This window comes from Dama dama, chromosome 32 (genome assembly GCF_033118175.1).
Source record: "Dama dama isolate Ldn47 chromosome 32, ASM3311817v1, whole genome shotgun sequence".
NCBI classification, from domain to species: Eukaryota; Metazoa; Chordata; class Mammalia; order Artiodactyla; family Cervidae; genus Dama; species Dama dama.
In genome coordinates, this window is record NC_083712.1 from 35,046,183 (window position 1) to 35,072,150 (window position 25,968).

General features: G+C 44.6%; 1 protein-coding gene across 4 annotated transcripts in view; it reads right to left on the reverse strand.

The window, feature by feature from the left end:
- Positions 1 to 25,553, reverse strand: part of FUT10 (fucosyltransferase 10) — a 74,230-nt gene extending 48,677 nt beyond the window's left edge. The window contains exons 1-3 of one of the 4 annotated variants that reach the window (XM_061134893.1): positions 25,402 to 25,552; positions 18,284 to 18,634; positions 10,549 to 10,843 (exon numbers count right to left, since the gene is read on the reverse strand). In XM_061134893.1, the coding sequence (XP_060990876.1) occupies positions 10,549 to 10,843; positions 18,284 to 18,361 (373 nt within the window). In that variant the 5' untranslated portion in view covers positions 18,362 to 18,634; positions 25,402 to 25,552. Of the gene's footprint in view, positions 1 to 10,548; positions 10,844 to 18,283; positions 18,635 to 25,111; positions 25,226 to 25,401 lie in introns of those variants that run through there. The other 3 variants (XM_061134894.1, XM_061134895.1, XM_061134896.1) reach the window with 3 other exon arrangements.
- Positions 25,554 to 25,968: the final 415 nt, after the last annotated feature.

Here is a 25,968-nt window from a genome sequence, read left to right on the forward strand (position 1 = left end):
TCCCTTCTCCAAGAAGAACCCACAGGGCCCTTTTCAAAGCACATATCAGAACAGAGCAAAATAAAAACCAGAGCACAGCTTAAAACCTTAAAAAAACCTTAAAACCTTAAAACCCTGCTTAAAACCTTCTGCTATTTTCCCATTGCCCTTACAACAAATCCAACCCTCTCATCCTATATTAGGGAGCCCTTTCACCTGGCCCCCGTCTCCCACTCAAATCTCATCTCATACTATCCTTCTTCACACGCACACCGACTCCAGCACAGTGACCTTCTTTCTGACCTTCCATTGTATCAAACTCCTTCCCCTCTCATCTGCATCTGCAGTTCCCTATCCCTGAAATGAATTCCCTCCATTTCACAGGACTGATTCCTCTCACCTTTCAAGATTCAACGTCAAATGCTACATCTTCAGAGAGGTGTCCCTGATCACTCAATCTCAAGCCAAAAGGCTTATCCCTGCCTGGTAGCATCCTATTTACCAAACTCATAAGCTCCATGAGGCTTCACTCTTGGCTCAGTGGTAAAGAATCCATCTGTCAATGCAGGCGACTCGGCTTCAATTCTTGGGTCGAGAAAGATTCCCCTGGAGAAGGAAATGGCAACCCACTCCATATTCTTGCCTGAGAACCTCATGGACAGAGGCGCCTGGCGGGCTGCAGTCCATAGGAGTCACAAAGAATCGGACACGACTTAGCAACTAAACAACAGCTACCAACTATGCCCCAGGAGGGCAGAGTCTGCTGCAGACAAGCTTACAGAACCAGGTCATGGAACCACTATAATCCCAGCAGCTAGCACAGTGCCACACACACAAAAATGGTTCTTCCATCCCAGCTGTACATCAGGAAGGAATATATACTGAAATATTCTCAAATTCCCCCAAATTACATGCAGCACACGATTTCCTCGAAAAATGGGAGTTCCGTGGCCTATTCATACACATCCAAACCTTAAGTTAGTCCAGTGTTCTACTCCTTATCTAAATATCTAACAATTCCATGGACAGTCCATGGGGTTGCAAAGAGTCGGACATGACTGAAGCGACTTGGCACACTCGCCTGATGACCGTTGTTTCTTAAAATACATCTCTTTGTCCTCATTTCCATTATCAGCCCTAATGGATTACTTTCTTCCTTCAGAGAGGTTACTTTTTCACTATTAAAGAAAATGTTCAATATTTCAGGAGATTTCCAGCTTACTCAACAATACAACACAGAGCCAGCTAAGAGATGGACAGATGCTGGTGGTTCTTTTTTCCTTCTTCCCTTTCCTCCTTTTTAAAAATTTTTGTTTTGGAGTATATTTGACTTACAATGTTGTGTTAGTTTCAGGTGTAAACCAAAGTGATTCAGTTACACATATATCTATTCTTTTTCATATTCTTTTCCCATATAGGTTATTACAGAATATCAAGTAGAGTTCCCTGTGCTATATGGGAGGTCCCTATTGATGATCTATTTTATATACAGTAGTGGCACATGAATCTCCCCAACAACCCACTTCTCCAAGGCCAGAAAACTCTAATCTGTGCCCTAGAACTTATTGAGATGGGGTGGATCAAACTGTGAATGTAAACTCTGCGACAAGAAATTTTCTACTGTGCTTCCTTTCCAGCTGAAGCTGTTTTGGGTTTGTTTTGTCTTTTAATTTTTAAGAGCAAGAAAACTTATCCATTAAAGCTGCCTGGTTTTATTCTGGGGGCCCATGAGAGATGTGGCTGCCTGCTCTAAAGAATGAGCTGCCAGCTGGTCTTGCAGATTTCTAGGTGTCGGAGAATCAGCCCAGAACTGGATGGGCACCAGCATATCCAGTGGCCCAAATTGCTAAAACTGCAGTAATGCAATCTGTCCGCTGCCTCCAGCAGGACAACGCCTGGCTCCTGGCACTTGTCACTTCCATGCTTCCTTTCCGATCAGTAAGTCTAACCTGAGAAGCACTTTCCGATTTTCAGTCACTTCTGTTCTTCCTTTGATCTTTATACCATCACACACTCTCAGAGACCAGACAGGGTCAAAAAGGCTGAGTCAGGAACAAGGGGAAGAGAGCTCCCATCCTGACCAGACAACTCTTAAAACTAAACATTATGACGCTCACGACAGCCTTTGTCCTTAGACCAGACTAACTCCAGCAAAACTCGGCTGATTTATTTAGCTGGAAAGACTGAAAATCAGATAATACGAAAAGGCAATTTCTTGATGGAAGGAAATGAGTACCTTAGCCGTAAAATATTAATGCCTTTGCATAATGAACACTCTTCCTGAAAGGTATCTTGATAAAGCAAAAAAAGTCTAGGATTTGGATAATTTATTAATAGCTGTTCTTACTATCTTTGTGCTTCACTACCTCCTAGGACAAAATGTCTTTGCTAGTTCACTTTTCATTGATATCAAATTAATACCTGCATATAGCTTTCAGTGTGAAATAGTTTTATCAAGATAGTAACACAGGAGAGCAGGGTACTACCCACCGCATTCCCTATTTCCACGTGCCAAAAGTCACCACCTCGATTTTTCCAGGTATTTCTTCTGTATTTGCATTTCAAAAATATCTAAACAGCATATTTACTGGGCTATTTCTTGATTTTTAGTTTTAGAAAATACCTATTATCTTGTTACTATGGAAGGTATAGATTTAATTCTCCCATCACCTCACACACACACTTGTCTTCCCTCTTCATCCATTTCTGATTAAGTGTCTATCAAGTGCTTTCATTATTACAACTATAAATGCTATTTATGGCTGCGCCAAATCTGTGCATTACTGCTAAGTTTTCTTTCTTGAAAATCTGTTTTAATTTGGTTTGGTTTCAAAATCTCTGGGCCATCTGTCCCCACACCTTCCAACACCTCCCTACAACCTGCAAAAATCCTTCTCAAGCCAATCTTATTCGCGGACAAGTTGATATATAGCTGACAGATCATGAATCTTAAACACTAGAGATTCTGAGTAAGTCTGCAGTGGGGCCCAGAGACTTAGGGGTTTGTTTGTCTGTTCATCTATGATCTTAGGATGAGCTCAGTTTGGGAACGACTCACCCACAGTAAAACAAGTATGATCAAAAACTCTCAAGCTTTAGAAATTTAAGTGGCAGAGAATTTAATTTTGGATAAGTTCTCCTCCATTCTCGTATCACTTGCAGCAACTTCCTAGACATAGTAATGAATGTGAAAGAACTACCCACACCTTCTATTACATGAATGATCAATAAAACTTTCACAACTCCTACCCAAAGGGCTGAAGTTTTGGTCAAGGTTTTGGTTTTGTTGCTTTCCAACCATGGACAGTGACACCATAACACTGAGGATTTTATAGTAAGATTGATAAACCATCATCCCTCCCTGACGTGATAAAGGTTACAAAAGAGCTGTCGGCAGGGCCTGCAGAGTCAGAGGCCATGGTGAGGATCTGGAATTTTAATGAGATGGGAGGTCACTGCAAGTGTCTAAGCAGAGCTCTGAGAATGGGCTTACCTTCTGTAAAGATTATGTGATAATTATTTGCTCAAGCAAAAATGAAAAGTCAATTATTTTAATTGAGATATAGTTGATTTACAATATCATGTTCATTTCAGGTATACAACAGAGTGATTCACAAGTTTCATACATTATACTTCATTTATAGTTATTATGAAATGTTGGCCTTATTCCCTGTGCTGGACAGTATATCCTTGTAGCTTATATTTTTTATACACAGCAGTTTGGACATAGGGCTTGATTACTGCAAAGATGTACATATGCAGGTAGATACACCTATACATATCTATACATACATCATACATCACATATGATCTATCAGTTATGAACTTCTTTTCCATGTTCGATGTTGCTGCTGCCCACACAATCCAAAGTAAGTCCATTTCTTCCTCCACCTCCTAAGTAAATATTAATCTGGCAACAGCAGTTACCTATTACCTACATTCAATAGGCAGGGTCCAGGAAAGTCAGGTGGTACAGAGGTAAAAATGCAGGAGACCCGGGTTCAATCCCTGGGTAGGGAAGATCCCCTGGAGGAGGAAACAGCAACTCACTCCAGTATTCTTGCCTAGAGAATCCCATGGACAGAGGAGCCTGGCAGGCTACAGTTGGTGGGGTTGCCAAGTCGGACATGACTGAACATGCACGCACGCGCGCACACACGCACACACACACACACACACACACACACACACACACACAGAGGAAAGTCAACCTCCAGAGAAAAACCACTAATAAGGATTGAGTCATAATGGCTGAGATCAGCAGAAATTACCCCTGAGTACACCCTGAGAATGGTTCACAGATACATTACTCATTAAGTCTCAGGGACACTCTACAGTGCAGAAGTCCCCACTGGCAGAATTCGCAGAGGGAATGAAGGAGAGCTTGTTCTACAACTCATGGGTTCCTCCTCGAGGTCAAGAATACAGAAAGGGGTGAAAGGGGTGAAAGGTCAAGAATACAGAAAGGGTGAGGAGATGAATATTGCCCTGCTCTGAAAACCCTAGCTCCAACAGAGCTACCTAGAGAAATCCGAAACATGTCCTTGAAATTTAGAGACACAGAAGATGAGTGCCTACCTGAGGAGCTCAGGAGGGTGAGGGTCAGGTCTGACCGCCCTCCCCCGATACTCTCACCCGGGAGTGGTGATCTGCCTGCATGACAGAGGACAGGGGGCAGCTGTGTTGTGGTCTGCCCACAGCCCCAAAGCTCCTCCCACTGACACACGTGAGCGCGTGGGGAGTCTTGGGTCCTCCTAATACAAAGAGCCCTAGGCAGACACAGCTCAGCAGAAAGGAGCTGGCTGCGCTGCCGGGACCAGGAGCTAAGAAGCCAGCCCACGTGACTACCCAGAGCAGAGATGCAACTTCCTGGGAAAGGACACTGGAAAAGCCAGGGTTCCGGCAGGAAGACTCCAAACGCCAAGAAAATGCCCCAGAATAGAAAAAGTATACTCTAATCATCTGCCAGACCCACTCAAAGCCATCCTCTCTAACCATCTTTTGAGTTCACAGGACATAAAACCATATGGCCGAGCAAGAAATACCCTGTCTGCTTAATTCTCCTCGCTCTCTTCATGGCATCTCTGCCAGTCTCCAAGAAGCAGGTGGTGCAGGACAGAGGAGGTGAGGAGAGGTAAGAGGGAGCAAAGACCTGCCCTGCAGAAGGAGAAGCATCTCAGGCCTGCGGCAGTGTGAGAGAGGTCCCTTGGCAGTGTGAGGGGGAGAGTCCCTTGGACTGCAAGGAGATCTAACTAGTCCATGCTAAAGGAAATGAGTCCTGAATATTCACTGAAAGGACTGATGCTGAAGCTGAAACTCCAATACTCTGGTCACCTGATGCAAAGAACTAACTCACTGGAAAAGACTCTGATGCTGGGAAAGATTGAAGGCCAGGAGGAGAAGAGGATGACAGAGGATAAGATGGTTGGATGGCATCACCGATGCAATGGACATGAGTTTGAGTAAGCTCTGGGAGTTGGTGATGAACAGGGAAGCCTGGCGTGCTACAGTCCATGGGGTCACAAAGAGTGGGACACGACTAAGCAACTGAACTGAACTGAACTGAGAGAGGTCTGAGCTGGGGACGCAAAAATATATAATCCTAGGCATGGCCATGGGGCTGAACACTCCATTTACTAACTTTGAAACTGTTTGCAACTGAAAGTGACCACACGATTGTCCATTCCCCAAGAGTGAGTACAAAAGTCTCTGCCAACAGTTTCCAGTTAGGAAATGGTGAAAACTCCCTGAACGAGGTCTTAAACGATCAGCAAGAAACATAAAGAATGTGTGCTTCCAAACATAAACTGAAAATGGCTTCAAAACTTACATGTAAGACAGGATACCATAAAACTCCTAGAAGAGAGCACAGACAAAACATTCCCTGACATAAATCCTAGGAACGTTTTCTTAGGTCAGTCTCCCAAGACAATAGAAATAAAATCTTTAAAAAAAAAAAATTCTGGTTCACAAAATCTTCGAGGTCACAAAATCCTTCGAGTTTCCATTTCCATTAATTAGGTCAGCCTTTGATACCTGGATCATTTTCCTGCCTTTTCTTCTTCAATCCTGCTGAGCCAGAGTCCCATCTGCAGCTTTCGGTGACCCACTTAATTAGAATTCGGAAGCCTCAGACAGAAAAAGTGTCCTGTATTCACTCTGTTTTGCTCAACAGACCTTATTAAAGAACTGAATTTCTAATTCAATCTGATAAACCATCTACTGTAAGCAATTTCAAAATCCAAATACCCAGGTGTTACTATAGTCATGAGTGTACATTCACATACAGTTTGGGGGAGAGAGCACTGGATCGGGTCAGGGCACCTTGGTTCTCCGCCCAACTCCTGGCTGTTAACCCCTGCGGGTCATCTTGACACATCCCTACTCTTCCCGAGCCTCAGTCTCCCCGCCTGTACAAAGAGGAGGTTATACTCCTAGGGCCTTTCGGGCTCTAAGTCTCTGTGACTGTTTCCCGAGTGTCAAATGTGCCCAAGGCATTGTGCTCATACAGAGGGAAGGAGAGACACAAAGATGTGGTGATGCTGGCCTGTCATCATAAAAAAGAAAAGAAAAGAAAAGAACTTCACACTCTCATATGCAAGAAAAGATGATATAGGACAGAAGCAGATATCATCGTTACCTTATTTATCTCCTTTATTCCCCATTATTGGTGCGGTGCCCGACATATTGTAGATGTAGAGACTCAATGAAACAACATAAAAAAGATACAAAACGCCTATGGACATTTAGAGAAGAGAAGCTACATCTAATAGAGGGGAATTATAAATACAGATGAGTTGGGTTTTTTAAATAATTTTTATTATTTGGGGGGGCGCATTGCATAGCATCCAGGATTTTTGTTCCCCAACCAGGGACTAAACCCACACCCCCTGTAGTGGAAGCACAGAGTCTTAACCACTGGGCCACCAGGGAAGTCTCCTTGAGCTGGTTTCTAAAAGGCCATTCAATTTCACTGGCTCTGTAACACCGTCCTCTAATTTGACGCAAAATCCTAAGCCAAAGTTCAAGAGGCTCCATGCTCTAGTTCCAATATACCCTTCAATCTTAATCTCTCTCTTACATGAAACTAGGCTATAGCCAACCGATCTCCTTGCTGTAACCTCAGCTATTACCCATAATTTTCTAACTCTATGCCCCCATTCATGCTGATTTTCATATTGAAATGTCCTCCATTCCCATTATAATCCAATTCCATTCTCCTTCAAGTCCCTGTTCAAACTTCCTCTATTTTATGAAGGAGATCTTATGAAGCCTTTCCTGATCCTTCCAATCACATGTGCTCTCTCCCATCTTTGAAATCCCACAAGACTTGTTGACATTTCTCTTACGATATATACAAAGGTGGTTCAGTGGTAAAGAATCTGCCTGCCAATGCAGGAAATAAGCGTTCAGTCCCTGGGTGGGGAACTGCCCCTGGAGGAGGAAATGGCAACCCACTCCGGTAGTCTTGCCTAGAGAATCCCATGAACAGAGGAGCCTGGTGGGCTACAGTCCATGGGGTCGCAAAGAGTCAGACACGACTGAGCATGCATGCATGCTAGGCTTCCTGGCAACCAGATATTTGCATGCTCACCTCAACAGAAGGAAATAGACAAACAGCAAAGCAACCATTACTGAATTTCTTAACATGAATGTCTCAGATAGAATGCCAATTACTCAGTAATTTGGTAAAATACTATGTTTTGTGATGATGTTTATGATTTCAACAGAGTAACTCCCCCTTAATTGGTAAACTTTCAGATATTTTCCCCAATAATTCGAGATCATCAATTACTGATCTTTTAGAAAGTTTTGTCTGATTTACCTCACATTTCAAGCCTGAACACGTGCCCCTGTAGTGGTTTTCCCTTCATCTACACTTTATCCTGTATTCCAGAATATTCTTTTTATGTAATCTGTCAGCAGAGTCAAGAATGCCAAAGTCTTAATTCCAGGTAGGCTGACCTCTTCAGATTCCCACACACGTACACACTTAACGCTATTTTATATTTATATTTTACTTTATTTTAAATAATAAACTTATTTTTGTTAATTTTTCATCTTCTCAAGTGACACTTTAAAGGTTAGTGTAAAAAAAAAAAAAAATCAGTGAAAAAATCATTACTGAATTTCCAAACTGGTGAAAAAGTGAAGGTTCTATATTTTTCCAGAGAAAGGAGAAGGGAACAAAAAAGCACACCACACAGGATGGGAAAACAAAATAGCTCTGGATTCCTCAGCTGTATCACTAGAAGTCAGAAGACAGGGGGACAATGTCTTAAAAATTCAGAAAGAAAAGAATTTCCAAACTAGAATTCTGTCCTGAGCAAAAGCATCAGTAAAAGTAAAGGTAAAATAAGCACATGCTCGTACACACAAAGTTCCTAAAAAACTTACCTTCCATGAACCCTTCTCAGAACACACTGAAGTAAAGACACAGACTGGGACTTCCGGGGGTCCCAGGGCTGTGACTCTGCGCTTTTCACTGCAAGGGAAGTAGGTTCGATCCCTGCTCTGGCAATTAAGACCCCACATACTGCACGCTGCGTGCGTGCATGCTAAGTCACTTCAGTCGTGTCTGACTCTTTGTGAACCCACGGACTGTAGCTCGGCAGGCTCCTCTGTCCATGGGATTCTCCAGCAAGAATGCTGGAGTAGGTTGCCATGCCCTCCTCCAGGGGATCTTCCCAACCCAGGTCTTCCGCATTGCAGACAGAGTGTTTACCATCTGAGCCACGACGGAAGACCTCTCTCTTTATACATAGCACTGATAGTGTGTATGTGTCAAGCCCAATCTCCCAGTTTACCCCGCCCTCTTTTCCCCCTTGGTAACCATAAATTCGTTCTCTACTTCTGTGTCTCTATTTCCATAAGCAAGTTTTCTTTTAAAACAACTTAAAATGTCTAACAGCAAGAAAATAGTTAAAAGAAGTGTGATAAATACAATGGAATTCTATGCAACAGTAAAATGGGTAAACTAGAGCTATAAGGACACATTAATAAGTCTTCAAAAATCATGTAGGAGAAAAAGTAAATTACAGAAAGTTAATTTATCATGCTATGTAGGTAATTTTTAAAACATACAAAATAACACTTTATGTTGTTTAAGCACACACACACACACACACACACACACACACACACACACACACACGAATTTCAGAATTAGGATAACCCTCTGGGGTAGGAGGGAAGGGAATGTGATGGGGTCAGGAAAAGGCTCATACAGGCTTTCAATTTTACTTGTAATATTTTATTTCTTAAGCTATGTAGTAGGTTTTCTATATACATTACCTACATATTTTTGTGTCTAACTGAAATATGTCTAGGGGCTTCTGTTAAAATTTGGGAAATTAAACTAATACATTTAATGTTGCCTTATCTCAAAAACCATTAGAGGATTATTTGTTGTTTAGTCACTAAGTTGTGTCTGCCTCTTTGGTGACCACATGGACTGTCGCCCTCCAGGCTCCTCCGTCCATGGGATTTCCCAGGCAAGAATACTGGAGTGGGTTGCCCTTTCCTCCTCCAGGGGATCTTCCCAACCCAGGGATCGAACCAGCATCTCCTGCATCTCCTTCACTGGCAGGCGAGCTCTTTACCGCTGAGCCACCACGAAAGCCCCCCTTGCTCTGGAGCCCTGACCAGCTGTGGGACCCACACACCACCTGATTCCTGCTGAGGCCACTTTCTGCTTTATTTAAGTTGTTGTTAGGGAGAACACTGAGGATGACTCAGCCCTACACCCCAGTTTCAGTCCTGCCACTCCAAAGCCAGCACCACTGCACACGTGCGCATGCACGCACGCACGCACACACACTCACACCACTCTAAAGCAGCTGTCCTTTCAGACTTCCTCATGTAAGTGACTGATCTTGCCTATCTTCCGTCGAGCTTGCTAACCTGTATTCCCCCACACCCCCAAACCCTCAGCATCCAAGAGTTCCATATTTCTAACAGCTGCTGGCATCTCACCACCTCCACCCAGCTGGGTCTGGCGGCCCTTCAATTCCAGCAGGACATATAATCAGCCTGGGGGAGGGATGAATACCCACTTGCTCTCGAAAGCTGATGTGGAACACTCTTTTTATTTCTGACTAATGAAAAGTCAGACTAATAAATTAGTCTAATAAAAAAAAATGAAATAAAAAATACTGTGCTGAGCCTGTGTCCAGTGACACATCTGTCACAGTAATCAAAATCTCCCGGCCATTATCACAGATGATATTCAGATGATATTCTGAATTGGTATCAGCGGGATAATCAATACCCAGTTCCTAAATACCAAATCCAGTGAGCATGGTACCCAACTATGAAAAGGTGAGAAGAAGCAGTTCTTCTCCCCCATAATAAATACCAGATGGCCCAACCAACCACCCCGCTGCTGGTGCAGCTCACATATTTATCGTACTGGCTCAGTGCTCAGGCCTTCTCTGGGGCAAGTGTAGGGGTTCAGGGATGCAAGGAGCTTTCAAGGGGAGCCCCCATGTCCTCCTTGAGAGAAAAGTAGTAACTCAGCTTTGAAGGGGGATGTCAGCAAACACGGAGAAAGGCAGAAGCCCAACCTACCATAGAAGAGAAAGGCTCTGGTCCTGTGATGATGGAGGTAGGTCCGGTTGATGGTGAAGAAGCAAGCATCCGCCCCACACTGGCCAAGCCTTCCGGTTTCCCCGGTCAGTGGGGACCACCAGAGCATGATGGGGAAGCTGTCAGCTGCCAATGTCTTCTTCCTGTTCAGGGTCAGTCCTCCTCTGTTAAAGAATGGATGGAGGTGGAGAGGCTCTGCTTCCATTTCTGCACGTCCATCTTTCAAATGAGAATTTTTAAACTTCTTGCCTTCAAATTTTCCCAGCTCAACCACGACCTAAAAGAGATGACGACCTATTACCAGTGTCAGGCTGGTTATAATTTCCTTCTGCATATTTCGAATGCATCATGAGGATTTCTCTTCTTGTGTGCATGCATGCTAAGTCACTTCAGTCATGTCTGACTCTGTGGGACCCCATGGACTATACCCTAAGAGGCTCCTCTGTCCATGGGATTCTCCAGGCTAAAAATACTGGAGTGGGTTGCCATTTCCTCCTTCGGGGGATCTTCCCAACCCAGGGATCAAACCTGATTTAGTGTCATATTAGCCTCCTATTGCTACTCTAACAGATTATCACAAGTTGAGCAACTTAGAATGATACAACTTTACTATCACAATACTAAATTGGTTTCTGGAGGTTAGAAGTCTGAAACGGTCTCGCTGGGCTAAAAGGTGTTGTCCACTTCACCGATGAGGACAGGAGACTCCAAGGGCTAGGACTGCACGCTGTACTTAATGGCTGGGCTCCTGCCATGGCCCTGGAGGCAGATGTTCAGGGCAAGGCAGGGTGGCGGGCACTCCACTCCCATTTGGAGGGACTTCTTACCCTTGTCTCTGTGCCCCAGCAGCTTTCTGCTCTGCCCCCTAAAGTCTTCCTTTCGGCGTGTGGAGTCCCCTCAAAAAATAAAGAAAATTAAGGTGTCGGAAGAGCTACGTTCCTTTCAGGAAACAGGCGGGAAATTCATTGCTTGGTTTTCTTTCAGTGGCACCCGCAGTTCTTGGCTCATGGCCCCGTTCCTCCACCTTTGGAATCAGAAATGCTGCCTCTTGGGACTTCCCTGGCAGTACACTGGTTGGGCCTCTGTGCTTCCCCTGCAGGGAGTATGGGTTTGAGCTCTGGTCGGGGAATAAGGACCCCACATGCCTCACAGCACGGCCAAAATAAATAATACACTTTTTTAAATTAAAAAAAAAATGCTGCATCTCTCCGACCCTTCTTCTGTCATATCACTCTCTGATCACAGCTGGGAAAGTCTTCTCTGTTAAGGACTCCTGTGGTCCCACTAGGCCTGCACACGCGATTCAGGGCTGTCTCCTGACCTCCAGGCGTGCCGCTGTCATCTTACGTACAAGGTCCCTTTTGACAAGTAAAATAACACATTACAGTTTCTGGGGCTGAGGGTAGAGACACAGCCTCCAAACTATCTACCAACAAGGACACGCCTCTCTACTAAATACTTAACAGATACATCTCTCCTCCATTTTGTAGGCATATACAGAATCCAGAAGTGGTTGTGTCTCTTCATGAAACCTGCAAGAGCCAGGGCTATTATCTGGCAAAGGCTGGAGATTACATTTTGGGGAAAGTGAATGATAAAAACCCTATTGGTTTCCTTTTAGTACAATTATAGGTGTCATAGGGCTTCCCTTGTGGCTGAGCTGGTAAAGAATCCGCCTGCAATGCAGGAGACCCTGGTTCGACTCCTGCGTTGGGAAGATCCTCTGGAGAAGGGAAGGGCTACCCACTCCAGAATTATGGCCTGGAGAATTCCGGCCTGGAGAATTCCATGGACTATATAGTTCATGGGATCCCAAAGAGTTGGATGCAACTGAGTGACTTTCACTTTCACTTTTCAAAGGTGTCATAACATGGGTCTTATGTTTGTAAAAATATCCACCATGGCATGGAGATGGCCTAAGTACTGGGCTCCTTCTCACTTAAAACTCTGTCCATGGAATTTTCCAGGCAAGAATACTGGAGTGGGTCATCATTTCCTGCTCCAGAAAATCTTCCTGACCCACGGATGGAACCCACGTCACTTACATCTCCTGCATCGGCAGACAGATTCTTTACCACTAGTGCCACCTTGGAAGTCCAATAATATTCACCATGGCATGGAGATGGCATAGTACTTGGCTCCTTCTCACTTAAAACCATGTTTTTTATGTATTTCAAGACAGTCTGGGGACTTCCCTGGGGTCCAGTTGCTAAGACTCCATGCTCCCAAGGCAAGGGCCCAGGTTCCATCCCTGGTCAGGGAACTAGATCCCACAAACCACAACTAAAGCTCCCACATGCCAAAACAAAGATTGAAGGTCTCATGTGCCACAACTACTAACAAGACTTGGTACAGCTTCCCTGATGGCTCAGGGGTAAAGAACCCGCCTGCCAATGCAGGAAACATAGGAGATGCAGGTTCGATCCCTGGGTCAGGAAGATCCCCTGGAGAAGGAAATAGCAACCCACTCCAGTATTCATGCCTGGGAAATTCCATGGACAGAGAAGCCTGGTGGGCTACAGTCCATGGGGTCGCAAAGAGTCGGACACTACTGAGCACATACGTTCACAGCCAAATAAGTAAATTTAAAAAAGAGACAGAGAGTCTGGGTTCTGGAGAACAAGGCCATCAATCAAAGTAATCTGGAGGGCAGGGTGGGCAGAGTAAAATCAGAGGCAAAATTACTGTCATTTCATCAAACTTTAAGGTTTGATATTCAGATGGCAAACAAATGTAATACACGACAAAAAAATGTAATGTATTTCTAACATATTACAAAATATGGTAGAAAGACAAGTATAAAAGTAGGGGCTGGTCTGCACCATATATAACAAAACGTTAACAGTCAGACTGTGCAAAGAATAAAGCAGTTAAAAGAAGACATATTTACATGTATTGACTGTTACGTATTAGTCACTGTATGTATTGACTGTATGTATTCACATGTATTAACTGTATGTATTAGTCACTGTATGTATTGACTGTTATGTATTAGTCACTGAATGTATTGACTGTTATGTATTAGTCACTGTATGTATTAACTGCATGTATTAACATGTGTTAACTGTATGTATTAGTCACTGTATGTATTAACTGTATGTATTAGTCACTGTATGTATTAACTGCATGTATTAACATGTATTAACTATATGCATTAGTCACTGTATGTATTGACTGTTATGTATTAGTCACTGAATGTATTGACTGTTATGTATTAGTCACTGTATGTATTAACTGCATGTATTAACATGTGTTAACTGTATGTATTAGTCACTGTATGTATTAACTGTGTGTATTAACATGTATTAACTGTATGTATTAGTCACTGTATGTATTAACTGTATGTATTAAAATGTATTAACTGTTTCACCTGTCAACAGAGGAGACTACCTGCTGGCCCTCAGGCCCCACTCTCAGCAGCCAAGAGCGGTGTCTTCTTTATGCATTTGCTACCTTTGGTGTCAGAAAAGGGCCCCTACCCACTGATGTGATGGAAGGTCTGTAACTCCCTGGGGAGGGTCTGTAATGTTCACTGGATTCTCTGAGGGGTCCAATGCCAAAAAAACTATTAAGAGCCACTTGGCAAAAAGCCACACAGTATTCCAAAAGGAGGAAAGAATTCTATTAGCCTTGAAGAAAGCATGGATCATTTGTGACACTAAAGTCATCATTAGAACAGTACAACTGTCATTGAAAACTAAAAACCCTTGCCAACAGCGTCCTCAGCACTTTTATGATGACATAATAAGGTGGCCGGGCTTTCATGCTGGCTCAGATGGTAAGGAATCCGCCTGCAGTGCGGGAGCTCTGGGTTTGCTCCCTGGGGTAGGAAGATCCCCTGGAGGAGGGCATGGCAACCCACTCCGGTAGTCTTGCCTGGAGAACCCCATGAACAGAGGAGCCTGGTGGGCTACAGTCCATGGGGTCACAAAGAGCCGGACACGACTGAGTGACTCAGCACAGCACAGCAATGAGACGGCCACTCCCCAGAGCTCGATGGAATGGTGCTGACTTTAGCCACAAATGCTCTACATTTTCACCCAACCTTTCCCTGCAAATGTACAACCAGCGACTTTAAAGAATCACATTGAGAAAGTCGTGGGTATAACTTCGAAGATAAATTTTGCTCCACATTTCTGATCAACATCTACTGTGCAAGGCATAAGGTCATATCCAAATAACAGGGAGTGCTTTAAGGAGAGACTGTCCTACCAAACAGCTTTTTAAAAAGTGCTTAGCCTCAGACATCAGTAACAGGTGGTAGGAAATACGGGGCACAGAGGAACATATTAAACAAAACCATGAGGAGAAAATCAGCCAAATCCAAAATCTGGGAAATTCAAAATGACAAATGACCTAGTTTCTTCCACAAACCCTTGACATGGGATAAAATGTGGGGCGGAAGAAACTTCTATAGAAAATAATCCACAAAACTTAAGATAAATTCAAAATGTGGATTTGTTTTATTCCAGATTCAAATCAACCCATTAAAACTTTTTTTGAGATAACTGGGGAAAATTTAATATGGCCTGAGACATAGATGGCCCTGAGTAATATTAATTTTGCTGAGCATGACAACAGTCATATGGTTATACTAAATTTAAAGTTCCCATCTGTTAGAGCGGCAGTTCCCCAACCTTTCTGGCACCTGGGACCGATTTCATGGAAGACAATTTTTCCACGGGCTGGGGGAAGGAAACCAGGGGGAGGATGGTTTAGGGATGATTCAAGCACATTACATTTCGCATGCACTTTATATCTATTATTATTTCATCAGCTCCACCCCAGATCATCAGGCATTAGATCTTGGACACTGGGGGCCCCTGTGTTAGAGAATCACATTAAAGAAAGTCCAAGTGAAATAATATGTCTTAGATTTGCTGTAAAATGATTTCATCAGTTATTTGTGAAACTGAAAGGTATATAAAATTCAAAAAAAAAAAAAAGATACCATACACCCAAAGAATCTACAGATACTATATACAAAATATAGTTAAATGTGAATCAAAAACAGTGTCTCAAATGACTTCCTCCAGAGAACCAGGATGCTTTAGTTTAACTGTAGGTCAATGAAACATTTTCAAGTTTAGACTATTAATCACGTTATAAAATCTGTTATGGGTTGAACTGTGCCCCCTCCTCCGCCCCCCTGGCCAAATTCACATGTTGAAGCCCTATCCCCTCCCATCTTAGAATGTGACTGAACTAGGAGACAGGGTCTTTAAAGAGGCAGTTAAGAAGAGGTCATCAGAGTGGGCCCTAATCCAATATGACTGGTGTCCTTATAAAAAGAGGAGATGGAGACACATGGAAGTATAGGAAGAGGACGGTGTGGAGACAGAGGGAGAAGACAGCCATCCACAAGGCCAAGGAGGAAGTCTCAGAGCAACAACCCTGCTTGCTGACACCTTGACCTTGGACTTCTAGCCTCCACAACTGTGAGAAAATAAATTCCTGTTGTGTAATCACCCAACCCAATCTTTGGTATTTTATATACGGCAGCCCTAGCAAACTAATACAGGATTCATGACATGATCTTTTTGTTGTTGTTTAGCCTTCCTTTTCCCTACCTACGTGGCAAATTATTTCATCTTGCCTAGCCTACAAGCCAGTGAAAACAGGAACGGTCCTAAATGTGGAGCTCTCTACCGAGGTCACAGGTGTAAAGCCTTGTACCAAGGACAAAGATGTGGACCCCTGCACCAAGATCATTTCTGGGACTGATTAAGCACCATAGCAATCGTTGCCATGAGCCTCCCTGACCTTATATTAGGTAAAAATACCTACCCTCTAGCATCCTAACCAATCATCTCATGTTACCCTTCCAGCAGGAATTTTCTCTGTCTTGAGGTTACAAAAATTGGCTGTGCTGTGCTATGCTTAGCCGCTCAGTCATGTCCAAGTCTTTGCAACCCCATGGACTGTAGCCTGCCGGGCTCCTCTGCCCCTGGAGATTCTCCAGGGAAGAATACCAAAGTGGGTTGCCATGCCCTCCTCCAGGGGATCTTGCCACCCCAGGGATCGAACCCAGGTCTCCCACATTGCAGAGACCACAAAAGGGGTCGGCTCTCCCTTGAACCTGCCCACTGTTCTAACAGCGTCTCCCACCCTGGTAAACTCTGTTCTCCTCTCATTCTGCCTCATGTCTGGAAATTCTTTTCCAACCTGTGCACAGACTATGACACTAAATATACAGGCATTATATGTGTTCATTTTATGGTGTTCAAATAAAAATAGTATAACAGCAACGCTGAACAATGAAGCACTCAATGTATCCATGAGGACTGGGTAACATCCCAAATCAGACCACCGATGGCAAACTGCGATCAAGATCCAGGCAAAGGTTCAGCTTCAGGAAACACACTACCTCTTCTATTCTGGAAACTTACGAGATAACAGGCCTACCAAAAGCATGGTAATTTATTCTGACATCAAAAGCAAAATTCTTAACTTGTACACTGGCATTCCTCAAGCCTGGAAAAGAGGTCAAATGTCGAGTAAGATCAAAGCTTTCTCATAATTTCCCACAGAATGAAGCAGAAAACTGCAGCCTTTCCAGCTCAAGCAGGTCCTGGATCCTTACCTCCAAGAGAGACACAATGACAGCCAGGGGTCTGCTCTGACCAGAATCTCATCCTGGCAGCGGAAGGTGGTGGAAACAGCACAGGACAGACTGCCAAAGTGTTGGTATAAGCATTCGTTCATTCCGTCCTAAGCAAGGAGAAGGGCAATCCTCCAGAATAAAACGCCCGGAGGACACCTTCGTCTCCATAGGGCCTGCATGTGAACTACTCACATCCGCAGGTAATCTTTAAAAGTCCTTTTGGATTTTGAAACGGACAGCAGGGACGCAAGTGGGGGCTAAAAAATCTGAACTCATATTTATACTTTTACCCTCACTGTGAAATTTTTATTTTACTTTGAAATCAGCAAATGAAGTTCAGAAGAACCAACTATATGAGATAAACAGGAGGACTGAAGAAGTGCTTCAGTTCACTCACCCTACCACCAACAAATTTACGAATGCCGCTGTCTGTGTTCTGCAGAACAAACTAGCTTGTCCTCTAAATAGTCACTGCTTCTTCAAGAATGGGATCTTTCAGAAGGGGTCATGACTTGGGAGGAAGTCATCCAAGCTAAACCTTCATCTGGATCTTAGCTGCAGTTTGCCATCAGCAGTACGATTTGGGCTATTACCCAGTCCTCATGGATACACTGAGGGCCTCTTTGGGAGTTGTCTTGAGCCAACAAGACAGACAGGGCTCTACTAGAACCAGGACTCAGGGACTTCCCCGGTGGTCCAGTGGCTAAGATTTCACCTTCCTATGCAGAGGGTGTGGGTTCGATCCCTGGTCAAGAAGCTGAGATCCCACACACCTAGTGGCCAAAAAGCCAAAACATAAAACAGAAACAATATTGCAACAAATTCAACAAAGACTTTAAAAACGGTCCACATCCAAAAAATTTTAAAACTAGGATCCTGCGAGAGTCACAAATTGATGTCCCAACTCACTGATCTTGTTTCTACCTACCACATCCACTCACTAAACCTCAATATCATATGTTTAAAAGAAGAAAGTATTTTCCTTGTCTTAGAGAGAACATCCTGACCTTGAGAGATGAAGCAAAAAGTAAAGTCCTTGGCGAGCATGGGATGGGTGTGGGGGCAGGGGCAGAGGCCCAGGAATCAACACTACACCACCCAAGCTCTTGGTACCTGGAGTGTGATGAGCAGAAAGACGGCAGCCATGACGCACAGGCAAGATGCCAGCAGCTTCCTCTGAATCCGCACCATGCTGCCCTGCCCTGGGTGACTGACAGAGGGCGAGCCTGGTTACCAGGTGTTCCCGAGTCGGCCCGCAGACCAAGACGACTTCACGTGGAAGAACCATCTGCGTGCCAATTTCCCCCACTGCCATTCCTGCTGGGACCCGGGCTCCATGAAGGACTGAGATGTGAGGTTCTGAGGGCGCCTGGCCTGGCATTGAAAGGGAACAGCATGCAGTCTTCTTAAGCTATCATCAGAGCAGCTGGGGATTCTTTAAACCAGAAGGCATCCAAAAAATATCTGTAACAAATGAACAATAGTTTGGCCTTAGCACAGGAGATTTCATTAATGCAGACTTGCAGGGCTGCAGTATAGAAACGAAAGGCTTCAAAACTAAAGGGAAACTTTGGGATCATGTAGACCTAACACTTCACTCATAGATAAGGACACCAAGACCAGAGAGGTGAAGGGTCTTGCTCAAGGTCATACAGTCCATTAGAGGAGAGTGAGAGATCGACAATCAGGTCCCGAGACTAAAATGATGCTTCCACTTAATTTTCTTTGCCATCAGACTTGAATTCCGAAAGTCACTGACATGTGATCATTTCTTTCCATCTACATTTCAAAAGAACAGAGAAGTGGAGCAGAAATAGCCGGGACTGTCCCCTCAGTCTGTTAAAAATTAGGGAAAGAACAAAAGTTTCAGGCTTTGCTCAGAAATGGCAAATGATTGACTGACCTCAGTTCCCGCCAGGGAAAACCACTTCGGCCACAACATAAGGAATTTAGATTACTGCTTTATTTGCTTAGTCTTTTACAGAAAGTGCACTAAAGCAGTGGATTGTGTGGATTGTGGGTCCCCTGGATGTCTTGAAATAAGGTGTTCATCTATCTGAAATGGATGGTCTTTTGCAAAAACTTTTCAAATGAACTAAATAGTCCCACAGACTGCCTCTTATTCCTGGGGTTCCCTGAAGTCAAACATGCTGAGCAAACCACACTGTCGAGTTCAGAGGAGAGCAAGGATCACCATTTCAGAGGAAGGGGGTGCTCCAAGGGCCTGGTCCTAAGATCTGACTGTACACCTCTCAGATATGGAACTGAAGATCCAATGAGAAATACAAAAGTGATGCAGAATTCTGCTTTAAAACCTTGATTTTAAAGGTGTGCTCCCTTCTCTTGCATCTACCTTGATCAACTCTTAAGTCCAGGCTATTTCTTCCCCTCAGCAACAAAATGACTCTTGATCTCAGAGATAGCCAAAAGCTCATTTTTTTTTTTTCATCCACGGAAGTCTTACAATCCACAGGGTATAAGAAAATGGATTCTAGTCAGCCTGCCAGGATTCAAATCTCAACTCCTCAGGCTGTCCGTGATTCCACGATTCAATTTCCAAAATATAGGTCACAGAGGTGCCCAATCAGAGAGATACTGTGAGAATTCTATGAGATAAAATTGGTAAAACACTTATTTCAGAGCCTGACACAAAAGAAGCATCTGATAAACGTTTGCTCTTATTCTCACTCTGGGCTTCCCTCGTGGCTCAGCTGGTAAACCATCCGCCTGCAACGCAGGAGACACGGGTGCCATCCCTGGGTCGGGAAGATCCCATCCCTGGGTCGGAGAAGGAAATGGCAACCCACTGCAGTATTCTTGCCTGGAGAATTCCATGGAACAGAGGAGCCACGGAACACAGGGCTACAGTCCACTGGGGCACAAAAGATTCAGAGAAAAATGAGCAACTAACACTTTCACTTTTTCACAAATTATGCCAGAAGAATTTAAGGTTACAAAAATCCCTTCCATCCAAAGAATCTCAGTAGAGGTCATAGTCCCAAAACCAGGAGTACACAGAATGGTCTCGAGGACTGAGCTGTGGGTAAATACTCAGCACTAAAGAACAGAATGAGCTAGGGTGGATGGTCTGATGATTTCGAGCAGGCAGCAGCCAACCAGGCCTTGGGGCACATCAATCTAACATACATACGGCACGAGTTACCCGGGAGTTTGTCATCAAATCAGCGGTTCCCCTTCGGCGGGGACAGATGGACTGCAGAGAGCACCCTGAAGGCCGACAAGCTCCAAGACAAACGGGCCCCAAGAAGAAAGTTCCCTTCTGTTTCCTCATTGCCCTCAGGGTGAATCTCAGACCCTCACTTCTAAAAGAGCGCCCCAGAACACCCCTTCCCAGGCTGCGGCAGTGTGTGTCTGCTCAACCAGGTCGATCACAGCCGAAGTGGACTCACTAACCGACCCCCTTGACCCAAGCGCTGAGCCCTGAGACGCATCATTGGGCCGTGCACACGGCTCATCTGCTGCCCGGAGAGGGGTCTGGAGCTGAGAGTCACCACCGCATAATCCTGCAAGGGCTGTCCAGTCAAAAGCAGCAACACTTTCAGTCCAAAATAATTTCCATGGTCTCTGCTTTATGTTGAATTAAAATGGAGAGGAGGGAGACCGGACATCTTAGTGAATTAGCAGCCTGAGGATGCCAGCTTCCCACACGGCCCCAGCCATGCAGCGCCAGTCCCTGGTGTGGGTCAAGGGTCTCAGCCATGGGACCCAGGTGATTTCCACCCTGTGGTCCCAAGTGGAAAATGAGAAGCCAACCCTGGGTGACACCCACCAGGGAGCTCTGGGAAGTCTTAGATCCTCTCTCTAGTAACTGGTGAGTCATTTGGGTTCATAGTGGAGTGAAGTCTCTCAGTCGTGTCCGACTCTTTGCGATCCCATGGACTGTAGCCCACCAGGCTCCTCTGTCCATGGGATTTTCCAGGCAAGAATGCTGGAGTGGGTTGCCATTTCCTTCTCCAGGGGATCTTCCCGACCCAGGGATCAAACCCAGGTCTCCCACATTGTATGCAGATGCTTTACCGTCTGAGCCACCAGGGAAGTCACTGGGTTAATAATTGACTCTTAACTGAGTTTCAGGTTATGCCAGCAGAGTCTTTTGAAGGAATATGTCTAATTACCAGACACGTTATTCACACCAGAGTGTCATTTCTCAAACGAAAACATTCCAAGATGTTTTCATTTCATAATGTATAAAATTCTTGGAGCATCCCTTAAGTAGGGGCTGCTCTCCTGGGAAAGAGAGATGACATGGCAGGCAGATAGGAAAGTCTAAGAGCCTCTGGACAAATTTCCAAGCAATTTTTAACTAATTGCCTTCGACTCTATTTGACCTCACGGACACTCTGCATCTATTCCTACTTGGTAACTCCAAAAGCCTGATAAGAACTTCCCCAGCAGTCCAGTGTTAAGACTGTGTTTCTAGGTCAGGTTCGATCCCTGGTTGGGGAACTAGGATCCCACATGCTTCTCAGTGTGGCAAAAAAAAGAAAAAAAAATCAAAAGTCTGATAACTAGGATTTCTGACCTGCTAGCATCTCCCACTCAGCTCAGAGATGTTGTTAGAATGTAGCCTGGGTATCTCCCCTCTTATTAGAATCCATCAATGGCTTCCCAAAGAGTTCAAGATAAAGATCAAATTCATCAGCTTAGAAAACAAGAGTCTCTGGACTCTGCCCTACTTTTCCACCTTCTACCTGACAAACCCTTTGTTCTAGCTGTTCCTGGAACACAGTTTCCTGTTCTGTGCTCTGGTCCCCACCTACAAAACCCAAACCTCTTTCACTACCAGAGCCATTCTGGGCATTCAAGGCTACCTGCTTGGAGAAGCCTTACTCCACCCTAGCGCCAGGTCAGAAGATATATGACCATGCATTATGCTTGTTTCTACATCAGTGGACAAAATGCTGGGGGAGGTTACGAAACTCTTTAAAGCTGTTTTATTGGGTGAATATAAAACAACTGTTGAACATTAAAAAGTTGACCAAACAAACAAAAAAGCTGACCAGTGTTGTTAATTTGCAGAAGGACTGTCCCCTTGGGCACCTGATGAGCATGGTGTGGTGGATCCACAGTTTCCCTTTTCATCCCATTTTCTTTATTAACACTTATTTGTGTTAATATGTTCCTCACTCTTTTTTAGTGGACTGCATACTTTGTTGAGCTTTTCTTTCTTCCTTTCTTTTTTTTTTTTTTGGAGTGGTGCCCTGCCTTACAGATTTCTATCTGGGAAGGTCATCCTCTTGGAAGCACACATTGCAGGAGAGACAAACAGAATCACAAGACAGAAAGGGATACTGGCAACTACTGGAATCAATGGCTGAGGTTCCATGCCCTCAATGCAGGGGTGCCAGGCTCAGTTCCTAGTTGGGGAACTAGATCTTGCATGTGGCAACTAAAGAACTTCCATGATCCCGCATGCTGCAACTAAGAGCCAGAGCAATCGAATAAATAAATACCTTTTTTAAAAATTAAATTAAAAGACTGTATTAATAAAAAAGAAAGATTAATGGGAGGATAAAAGTGGTAGCATGAGCATCTTCATTCTTCTCCTCCTGAAAGTGATGCCATTCTTAAATTCTTAAAATTCCAGACACAAACTAAAGCACTTGAAGCATACAGTATTAACACAATCTCACTTAGTGGGTCTACTTAAACATAGAAACTAGATAAAAACAAACCCACTAAAGAACTAAATAAAAAGACTGACATGAAGACCCAAATAGAAGTGTTCAAAAACAATAGGTTTTTTAAATGCAAGAGGGGGGTCCACTATTGGGAAGATTCTGTATCACACTAAGAGCTGAGCTTCTTTTTCCTTGGAAGGTGTTCTTTATAACTGTTCTTTCTCCAGGAAGGACTTACTGGTTATTCTGTAACAATTTTCCTTCCTGGCAATGATGGGAACTAAAATCCCTCAGCTGCTTTGATCATTCCTATAATCATGAGTGAGGAAACAATCAAATAACATAATAAAATCTGACTAATACTTCACCGGCCTAAAAACAAACAGCTGGAACAAATGATCTTCTGGGGATCTTCATCCCAAAATTAAGTTCTCTGATCTCTTGAACAGTGCCCAGGAACTCTCCATAGAAGAAAAGTCAATCAAGTAAAGAGACAGTAATTGGGACAAGCTGAGTCATCACAAACTAAAGATTTCTGGAAATATAAAACAAGAAATATTTCTATATGACAATTTAGAGTTACTTGATCTTCATTCTTCTTTTGACTAATTCAGCATTAACTTTTAAAAACTGAAATCTTATTTTCAAGTAAATAAATATCTGAAAAATACTGTAAACAAAGATGAACTTGTTTTTAATTTTTAAAAACTCATAGTCAAGAACTCTACTACAAATGTTTATTAATAGAATACTAGTATGTGAAATAGGTACTGGATTTCTTACTGAAATCAATTCTTTTAAAAAAATATATAATTGCTTTACAATATTGTGTTAGCTTCTGCTGCACAATGACGTCAATAAGCTACATGTATACATATATCCCCTCTCTCTGGGACTGCTCTCCCACCTCCACCCTCTCCTACCCATCTAGGTCATCACAGAGCACCTGAAATCAACTTTTTACATTCCAAATTTAGAAAGTATTTAAATATGGGTTGGAAATGCCTGCAAACTGAGCAATGCTTACACTTACATGAATAACATCATTGTTTGTCCAAACAATATGCTCATTTTCTGTACTTCCTAACTTTAATCCTGGTTTGAAATTTTTTTCAAATATGTTGTTTGTAAGATAAAACTTGAAAAATACTTTTTTTTTTTTAACCGCAGAGTGAAAGATGAGCCGTAAGAACAGTAACAGTTGAGGCTGTGTGTTTAAATTCACTGTTACACACTGCCATCTAGCAGGAAGGCAGCAAACGGAAGAGTCACCACAGCAAGTCCAAAAAAGGGGCTGACCTAAACGACGAAGCCTCGCCAGGACACTGCCGCGGGCTTCAGGCAGGAGAGGGAGAAAGTTCTAACCCTGAGGCTAGGCTGGTGTCTCTGCCACTTTATTGTGCAAATACCCGGGGCTGCTTATTCAAGACAGAGAGGCAGGATCCAGGTCCTCCTCTAGAGACCACGTGGACCGGCGGGAGAAACAATGCCCCCGTGGTAGAGTGACGTCGCCAACACGCCCACGAGGGGCCCTGAGCGGCCGGGGCGGAGGGGGGCGGCGGGTGTCTCATCTTCAGTGAACAGAGGACGTAAAAGGAGAACGAGGTCCTGAAGACCAACTTGCCAAATTCAAAACTGCACGTAGCCCTCAACTGAAATAAACAACCCAAGTTCGGACATGCATACTACTCTCTCCGACTATCTTAGACGGCTGTGCGGAGGGGGTGAGGTGGGGTGGGGAAGGGATTCTGTTGGTGGTGTTAGGGGTTTGGAGGGGGCAGCCTGCTGGAGCCACGGCGTTAAGAAAAACCGGCATTTTGCGTGGCACTTGCTACATATTATAGAATCATTAACAGAGTCCCAGAAAACGTCTTAAAATCACGCCAATGTTCTTTCCATAGCTTACATAAAATGTGTCCTATTCTGAGGATGCTAATCGGGTACCAAAATACTTAAGAAATGGCTTGCATATCGTAGGCAAAGCCTACAGTTCCGGAGTTTTCTCAGAGCATCTTCTGCCTTAAATAGGCAACGCTCTCCCCAACTGGACAGCCAGCGTCGCTCCTACTTCAGCACACAATTCTAGCAACAAGTGATGCTCGACTCAAGACAGGGAGAAGGAAGCTGTTCACAGCGCACAGAGGTGGAGTTAGGTTCTGGAGTTAGTGGGGCTGGGAAGATGGTGGCAGACGGGGAGGGATGCGAAACCTTCCTGGGGGGAAGAGGGGGGGCTGGGACGGGGGGGGGGGGGGCGGGAACCCGCTATCACCGAGGCCCCTGCACATCACCTCCCTCCCACCTGTGCATTTCAGCAGCGAGATGGGTTTGCATCTCAGGGAGGGTCCCTGGAAAGCGCTGCCCAAGGCTTCCCAAAGCGGACGCGGACACTTTCTCAGCGCAAAACTCCGTCTTCCTCTGAGACACACTCCCTTCTGGGCACAAAGAGGTTTCCCTAGGGCTGTGAGTTCGGCGGGCAGTGTCTCAGCTTCGGCGCGCCTCTGTAAAGTCCCTTTTCGGTTCTCCGCACCGAGACCCTGCTCCCACCAAGCCATCGCTCAAGCCAGAAAAGACTCTGAAGATGCTACTTACCGCAGCGCGGAAAAGGAGGCGCGCTCTGCCGGGTGCAGCCCCGCGGCTTTTCACTTTCGGTTCGCTTCCCAGCCGCAGCTCAAGCGAAGACTCGGAGAGGAGATCTGGGAGAAGGGATAATAACCCCGAGCGCGCCCAGGCCTGGCGATCCTGGATCCGGGTTTTCGCGCGGACGCCGCGTTTAAAAGCCTGCGGGAACCTCCTTGCCCGGGAAACACCCACCCGCCCCTCCCTTGCCTGTCCCGGGCGCTCCACCCTTTGGAAAGTTCCTGGAAGGCTCCCAAGATCCTCTTCTTTAGCAAGTTGTTGTTTTAGTCGCTAAATCGTGGCCGACTCTTTTGTGACTGGATTGTAGCCCGCCAGGCTCCTCTCGCCTTGGGATTTCCCAGGAAAGAATACTGGCGTGGACTGCCATTTCCTTCTCCAGGGAATCTTCCTGACCCAGGGATCGAATCCGGGTCTCCTGCATTGGCGGGAGGGTTCTTCACCACTGAGCCACCAGAGGTTTTTGCTTCTCAAACCCTTAGCGCAGCTCATTCAAAGTCACCTATCCAGGAAAATTGAGAA